The sequence below is a fragment of the Falco cherrug genome, unplaced genomic scaffold (assembly GCF_023634085.1).
Source record: "Falco cherrug isolate bFalChe1 unplaced genomic scaffold, bFalChe1.pri scaffold_101, whole genome shotgun sequence".
Classification (NCBI taxonomy): domain Eukaryota; kingdom Metazoa; phylum Chordata; class Aves; order Falconiformes; family Falconidae; genus Falco; species Falco cherrug.
In genome coordinates this window covers 256,637-264,841 of record NW_026599294.1, presented here as the reverse complement: position 1 = coordinate 264,841, position 8,205 = coordinate 256,637, and the positions used below count along the sequence as shown (strand labels likewise).

General features: G+C 58.1%; 1 protein-coding gene across 1 annotated transcript; it reads right to left on the bottom strand.

The window, feature by feature from the left end:
• Nucleotides 1-1,202: 1,202 nt before the first annotated feature.
• LOC129735019 (ribosome-binding protein 1-like) lies at nt 1,203-6,656 on the bottom strand. Its single transcript, XM_055700403.1, has 8 exons — nt 6,006-6,656; nt 5,312-5,460; nt 4,965-5,087; nt 3,800-3,952; nt 3,345-3,463; nt 2,396-2,549; nt 1,837-1,971; nt 1,203-1,553 (listed from the first exon to the last, which is right to left on the bottom strand). The coding sequence occupies exons 1-8, from the start codon at nt 6,391-6,393 to the stop codon at nt 1,515-1,517; spliced, it is 1,260 nt and encodes a 419-aa protein (XP_055556378.1). The 5' UTR covers nt 6,394-6,656; the 3' UTR covers nt 1,203-1,514.
• Nucleotides 6,657-8,205: the final 1,549 nt, after the last annotated feature.

Below are 8,205 nucleotides of genomic sequence, written 5' to 3'. Positions count from 1 at the left end.
GGGGGTGGGGGTGGGGGGGTGGGCTCTCAGCTTGCGTTCCCTCAGCCAGAATTCAGCAGGACCCCTTTTTCTTGCCTGATCAGAGACAGGTCACGCACATACCCCAGAGCCCAAGTGTGATTTGCACATCCCTTCTCCATCGTGACCCCCAAAGCTGCAGTGCTGGGGGGACAGGACACGTGTCTACCCAGTCCTGCCTGCGTGGAATCTCTGGTGTGTCTAATATAGAGGCTGAGCACACGCAGACTTCTCTGGGAACAAAAGGGAGGCGGGTCTGGCCTTCATCCCCCTTCCTGGCCTTGGTTCTTCACACCCCCCAGAGGTACCAAGTACTCTGGGGGCCTTTTCCCCCCACCAGCTCCTCAAATCCCACTGATGTCAGCGCCGGGCTCAGCAGCTTTATTGTGAGGAGGCAGGCACCAAGCTGTGACGTGGTCTCTGCCATTTCCCAATAAACCAACTTGAAATAAAAAAAGAAAAAGTATTTAAAAAGAAGAAAACTCGGGGGAAAAAGGGTGGGTTTGTGTGGAGTTTCAACAGGAAAGCCACAAGAAGGGGAGAGAGAAGGCTGAAGAGCCTGGCAGTGCCCAAGGACCACCACCACGCAGCACCCGCAGGGACAGAATTTCTGGGGTGCGCTGAGGCTTAAGAGAGCAGGAGCAGCCTGCGCTGGGCTGGCGAGGCTGTGCTGCTGCGCCCTGTCCCCACGCTCACGCTGCTCTGCCCTGTCCCCACGCTCAGCCTGACCCCGTGGCAGGGGACCTCGGGGTGCACCGCCAGTGTGAGAACACTCGTGGCTGGAAGGGAAGGCTTCTCTCCTTTGCGTATCTTGGAGAAAAAACAGAGGGGATGGCTGTTTGCAGCACAGCAAGCAAGGCGGGGGAGTAAAGGATCTGCTCCCGGCCACAGCAGGGTCCTTCTTCAGTGACCCCAAACACCTGGCTGGCTTGCAAACTTAATAAAAAATTAGTAAATAATAACCCGGAAAATGAAGCAAGAATAAGCTCTTTTCACTACATCATTGTAAATGCATCGACACCCAGAAATACACAAAAGGATACGCGCCAAGAGCCACCCATCAAAGAGAGGCTTCCTTCCATGCTGGGTCTCACTTTCACACTTCTTCCACTCCAACAAACAAAAAAACCCAAAACAAAACAAAAAAAGTAAAAAAGAAAGGAAAAAAAAAATCACCAGTTGACGTACAAACAGAGTCTTCCCTTTTCACAGATTTGTGGGTTCTGCCTGCCCCGATGTGGTCGGTGCGGTGCCCTTGGGAACAAACGGTAGTTGTACAAAACAGTATGAAGATTTTCTTACAAACATATGCCTGCAGTGTTTACTGGTTGGGTTTTTGTGTTTGGGGTTTTTTTTAAGTTTCAAAACTAGGTTTTAGGTCACGAATGGCTTGCAACTTTTTTCTACAGTAAATCAGGCATATATTTTTAGTTTTCGTTTTAGGAATGTGTAAGGCATTTTGGTAAGGTGACGGTAAGGTCTAGGTCACAGACTCGTCAGACTGAAGTCCCTTCCTTCAAACTGTCCTCTTCCCCCTGGAGAAGGAAAAGAGAGGTGGGTTACTCAACTGGCTCTCAACCTTATCCTCGTGGCAGCTCAAGCATCAAAGCGTTTCACAGATGGGCCAGGTCCTGCCTTTTGAGAAGGGAGAACCATGGCCACCATCTCCTGTGCTCCCAGAGCTTCCCAAAAGCCACCCAGATGGTTTCTGGCAGCAAGTGCCACCTTGTCTCCGGTTTTCAACCACTGCCTGACACGCGCTTCCCCCTGCCCTCCACCAGCACCAAGGGGAGGGATGGCTGCGGCCACCACAAGTACCGTTTCCTGAAGCTGTTCTTTACACTTCTTCAGTCTCCCTTTGGCCAGTTGGTCCTGGGTAACCTTCAGTCGCTCCTGTAGTTCGCTTGCTGCCTGGCCCCGGTTCTTTCTTTTTTTTTTTTTTCCTAGTTTTTCCTACATGGGAGTCAAAAGAAGGTGTCTGCCTGAGTCTCCCTTGGCCGTCTGGCGACACTCCCCCCTCCAAAACATCTCGGGTCACCTCAGGTCTCCACTGAGCTGCCTCGGCGGCCACAAGCCAGCGATGTGCCACTGCTCCAGCGGCGTGCTCAGAGGCTCTACCTGGGAGGTGTCCTTTAAACACCCCTAAACCCCCAAATCCAGCCACACCCCGGTGACAATAACAAAGCCACAAGCTCTACCTCCTGCACCAAGGGCTTCAGAGTCGAGAGGGAGCACCCACGTCCTCGTGAGCACCCGCTGGCAGGGGCCACTGGGTTTCCTCTCTCACCTGAGGCTACCACCCAGCACGGTGCACCACCTAGGCTTCCCCCCCCACCCTCACACCCGGCGGGAGCAGGTTTGCAGGCGCTTGCCTGACCTGCAGCTGCTCCATCTGCCTCTCCAAGGCCGCCACTTTCATCTTCCAGCTCTTCCTCAGCTGCTCCTCTTGCCGCAGCACCTCTGACTTCTCAGACAGCTCGTTCATCAGCTTGCCGCACCACTCCTGTAACCTGGCCACCTCAGCGTTTTGCCTGCACCAACAGAAGCAGCGTTATTCCAGCCTGCAGGCCAGTCAAGCATCCCTGGCGTTACCCAGGGGGAACACATCCTCCTGGTGGGCCTGGTAACAGGGCTTGAAACATCTCAACGGTTGTGTTGGCCTGTTTCTCGGACACGCCTGGTCCTTCAGGGATGGGGTGGAAGGAGCTGACACATCAATTTCAAAAGCTCCGTTTCCATCACAGGAGACATTTCTTTCTCATGAAGTAGAAGACGCAAGGATCTGTGTTCCCAGACACAGGAGAAAGCACTCTAAGCAGCTGGCGTCTGCTCTGTAATTAACTGACCACTGTTAATCACCAGCCATTTCAGACTTTCTACAAAAAGGAGCGCCAAATTCTTCTCCCTAGCTCCTGGTTGTTCTGTATGCACCAGGCAGGTCTCGCTTCTCTGCAGCACCGCTCCCATCAAAGAGCCAGCGACATTTCTTCTGAAGTTGGTGAGCACAAGCTCTCCGAAGTGTGGAGAAATGCTGCAGTGCCTTCTGGTCCCCTCTGCCCCCTCCGCTAGCATCAGCACAGGTGACTCCAAAGCAGAGAGGGCTTCCCCTGCCCTTCCACTTGGGAAAAGCATCCTTGTTTCCCCTGCCAGGCCCACAGAAGCCATTTGGCAATCTCTTCCTCACTCCCTCCTCTACCTCCAGCTAGCTGGGGCGTCTGTAGAAGCACCCTCCAGAAAGGGGGTGGCCAATCATGATGGACAGCCCCCCCCAGGGCTTGCCAGAGGGCGGCCCCAGGCTCTGCCCCCACCCCCACCCCTAGTCTTACTTGCTCTCCATCTGACTTCTGATCTGGCAGAAGGCATCGCTCAGGATGGAGTTCTCCTGCTGCAGGCGAGCCAGCTGCGTGTCGGGGCCATTCTCCAGCTGCTCCTGCAGGGTGCGGATCTAGGGAGAGACCAACAGGGGTTGATGCCGCTGCTGCCAGCCCCTCAGCTCTCCCCTGAGGAGCCCACTCCATGGGCAAGAGGGACTGCCAAGGAAGCCACGGCGAGGTGTCTGCTGCTGCTGACAGCCCCTGCGGCTGCTGCATCCCGTGAGGATGCTCCCACATCCCTCTTCTAGCGTGAGCACCACGGCTCAGGAGCACTGCGGGGCTCTCGCCCCTCCCCGAGGCTCTGGCCCCCTCGCCCACCTCGGTCTTCTCCAAAAGACCAGGCAGCTGCCACCGAGGGCCAGCCGGCAGCCAGCGGAGGAAGCTGCAGAGCACCGCGTGGGGCTCACCTTGCCCTGCAGCTGCTGCGTTTCGCTGACATGGTCCTGGTAGCTGGCCTGCACGCGTGCCTGCACCGCTGCCATCTCCTGCTCGCGGGCCAGCAGCTGCTCCTTCAGCTTGCCCTCCACGGCCGTCGCCTTGGCCCGCTCGGCCGCCAGCTCCTTCGAGGAGAGAAGCCACCCGGTCAGTTTCAGCGCAGGAACTCCCCTGCTTTAAGGGGACTCGAAACAAGTGGCCTCCTGGCTCAGAAGACTTTAAGAAGTGTAACCCTTTCGGCGCTGCCCCCAGGCCCAGCTACACCCTTCCGCACTTACATTTCCTCCTGCATTAAGCTTTGGGCTCAGTGGCCACTGGATGCCACTGTTGTTCCACACTGGGCCAGCTAAGAGACAGGAGTGACAGCCTGGAATTTTATTCCCCTCCCCGGCCCCAGGATCAATATCATCACATCAAGTCTGGGGCAAAGCAGGAAAACAAAAAAAAGAAAACACCCCCACAAACCAAACACACCCCCCCTCCGCCCCCTGCCAAGGCAGGGGTGCTCTCTTGGCCGGCTGGGTGATGCCGTGCCGCTGCCCTGGGCTGCCTGCACAGGCCGGGGCTTAGCACAGCACTCAGTGCACAGGGTGGCTTCGCCCTCTCCTCTCCTGCCTGCAGGCAGATGGACCTGCTGCAGCAGGGTCCTGGCGGCTGCGGGGCAGGAGGTGCTGAGCACGACGCGCCGGGGGTCCCTTCTGACTTCAACACCCAACGAGAGGTGGAGGCAAGGGGCTGAGCCAGGCAAGGGGGCTGTAAAGAGCACCAGGCTCCTTAAAAAGGGACTGATCAACACCTTCTCAGCTCAGGGGCTCTGCCAAGAGATGAGAAGGGCTTTACTGTCCTCCGGAAAGCAGCAGAAAGCTGCAGTCTCTTACGGGCACGGCTTTAGCCCCCTCCAGCTGCGGCTGCCCAACAGGGCACGTGCCTCCCCGGGCTGGATCAGGCCCAGGAGAGGAGCTCAGGTGGGCATCTCCTCCCCTTTTGGGGGAGAAAACAGCAAATGGATGAAGGGCCCAGAGAACCCCTGGGCTTCACCTCCAAGGGCGGGTAAGACGCGGGGAGAGGGAGGCACACGGCGAGCCGTGAGGCGCAGAGCCCGTGCCAGGGGTGCCGGGAGGGCTGCGCGGCACTTACCTGGCTCAGCTCCTCCACCCTGTTTCTGGCAGCGGCTGCAGCCTCCTGCTTGGTGGCGAGCTGCTTCTCCTTCTCCTCCAGCTGGCGTTTCAGGACAGTGACAGGGTCACCCTTCTGCTTGGCCTGCCGGCGCAGGGTGGCACATCAGCGGGGACCACCACCTCCGCATCCAACCCCTCCACCCCACACGCACAGGGTCCTGCCCTCTGCCCCAGGGAAAATTCAGCTCCTGTCCCTAAGGCTGCCCCTCGGGGGACAGCCTGCCCGAAAACGGGCTGCCTTCACCCCTCCGCACCCCCGGAGGCTTGGCCCAGCCCTGGTGGACGCGACGCTGCTGGCAGCCCTACCGCGTGCCAGGTGTCCTGGACGATGCCCGCTTTCTCCGTCAGGATCTCGATGAGCCGCTGGGCCTCCCCCTCGCCGAACACCGTGCTGCTGACCGTGGACACGAGCGTCTTGTAGGGCAGGTGGAGGGGCCCATCCGAGTCCGCAGGTGCTGGGGAGGAGAGAGGAGGGGTTGGGAGCGCTCGAGCCAACGGCAGGGCTGAGTAGCATCGCCTCAGTTGACTTCAACCCCATAACTGCCATTTCACGCCAGCAACCGCCCAGATGTCCACAGCCAAGTTTGATACCTCTCTAACTGAAAGCAATGTGACGAGCGCTGGGGACGGCGCTCACCACAGACAAGCGTTCCCTGAGCCAGCTGCCACCTCTGCCTGGCTCTGCTACTGCTCCTGCCGCCCTGCCACCGCCCTCCATCACACTGATCGATTCCAGACGGAGCTGGGCACGCTTTGCTAAAGCCAGGGAGCAGAGACGTGGTGGGCATCAGAAGCTGGACTCCATTGTGACACAGCCTCGCTGGGGGACTGTCGCTCCACGCAGCGGTGCCAGTGATGCAGAGCAGCAAGGTCGTCTCCTGCCTTTCACCAGGCAGGTTCGTTCCAGCTCTTTGCTAAGGGAACGAGATGACTCCAGCCCTTCTCCGATCCCTCTGCCGGCTTACCCGACGGGGATATATGCAGAGGAACTTGGCCTTACCTGGCTCGCTCTTCTTCTTGGATGCAGCCACCTTCTTGACAGGTCCATTATGCTTCTGCTCCTCATGGGCTGGAAGAACATTGCTTTTCTTTATGGTGACAGAGCTGACCACTGGAGCACTTTGGTGCGCCTCTGGGACCTGTCCATTAGGTTTCTCTTGATTTTTCTTTCCTTTTCCTTTTTTCTCAACAGCTTCCTCTTTCTTCTTTTTCTCTTTTTCCTTCTGCTGAGTCTTCTTAAGCCCTTTGCCTTGCTTGGCCAAGGCTTCCTCAGAAGGACGGAGGACCTTCTCCATGAAGGTGAACACCAGGAAGATCCCGATGGCTGATACCACCATCAGACCTCCAAAGAGCACAAGATTCAGCATCTGAGGGTCATAGACATCCATCCTGCCTTATTCTTCTGTGCCTGCAAGACACCACAACAACAGTTAGTGGGGAAAACAAAGAGGCGCAACAGCCTCTCTGTGAGCAGCGAGTTTCCCATGTCCATCTGTGTTGTGTGGGCAACCTGCTGACACCCCCCGCCCCCTCCCAGGTTTGCGCTCCTCCGCTGCGCTGCCTGCGCACGGTGCTCCAGCCACACCGCAGGGGCTGCTTGCGCTGGCTGCAGCAAGCTCCAGAAGAACCAAAGAGGGGGAAGAAAAAACCAGGGATGCAATCAGAGACAGCCACGAGCAAAGTGCCCATGCCTTGTCCAATGGGATGCTTTTGCACAACCCTGGGCAATCCCTGCAGCCCTGCGGCAGTAAGAGAGCCCGTTTCCAGACTGCCTGGTGCAGTTTGGCCAAGACCTGGGCTCTCCCTGGGCCACCTGGCCTTATCTCTGCGCCCAGGCGCAGGTGGAAGTGCATCCAGGGTCTCAGCTCTGGAATAGAACACCCCCCTGGAAGGGGAAAGCATGCACGGGAGAGCTTTCCCCAGCTTTGCAGCAGCCCTGGCCGCCTCCCTTTGCCAGCCGCACCCTGCGGCACTGCTGGCCTCTGCCCAGCCTGGCAGGGAGGACACGCAGTGACCACATCCCACTGGGTCGCTGCTCCCAGCCTCCAGTGACGAGAACCACCCCAGCAATGATGCTACAGACGCCACACAGAGAACCAAGACGCTACCATCTCCTTGCAACGCAAACACCAGGAAAAGGCCCAAGTTCAAGCCAAAAAAAAGCAAAAGCATGGTCATTAACCATCTCATCTCCCCAGCAGATGCCCACAGGAAGAAACGAAACTTGCAAAGGGAGCACTGGATGTGGTGCTTCTCTTTCCACCTCTGCTGTTAACTGGCGGGCATCCGTTCCCACCCTCCTCTCCACGCTCAGGTTCTCCACCCATAACACACGGAGCCGCAAGGGAGACTGTACTGCCTGGTCTGAGACCTGGCAGGCAGGGTGCAGCCCCGCGCGGAGGAAGATGCTGCTGCCTCCACTCTTCTTAATCGCTAACCGAACCCCGTCCCGAGTCTGGAAGCCAGGCTCTTCCCCGCTGTCCCACTCGTGCGTTTCCCCCATGGGCACCACCTCCACGTGGCTCACAACCCCCCCGATGCTGCAGCCAGGCAGTTCATCTGCGCAGGGGCACTCCCCAGGAGGTGCCAGGCTGCGCTTTCTCGCTTTCTCGTGATCAATGCATCAAGCCCTCAGCTATCAGAAGTTCCCATCCCCGCCCTTAACTGTCAACATCATTGAATTTCCTCTTTAAGAGGTTGTGGGCTGGGGACGGAGGGAGTGGCTGGAAAGGGAGGAGGCAAAAATAAGAATAAAACTAAGGAGATCAGCATCTTTTCAAAACCTCAGTGCTCACAGGGAGAGACCTCAGAGCCTTTCCCTTTCTCACAGCCGACAGCGGCGAACTCACTCCCAGCCGAATCCGCACTGGTGCAGCGAGGGGGTGACAGGGCAATGAAAACGTCGCCTCCAACCCCCAGGGGGGTTGTTGAGGGCTGTTTCAACCAGCAGCCCAGCTCTCCCTGCCCGCCTCGCCAAGCATCCCAGACAAAGCAGCAGAGAGCCGGCAGGCGGGCAGGCTGCCAACGCCAGCTGGAACCAGCCTCCCCCCGGCAGGACCAACTTTCTACACCAGGGCACCGCGCGAGATCCCAGCTGATACTACAGGCATCGCTATCCCGGCCCGTCCCAGTCGTTTGGGATTTCAGCGGCCTCAGCCGGCTCCATCCCAGCACAGCTGGTGCCAGCCCCCTCCCTCCTG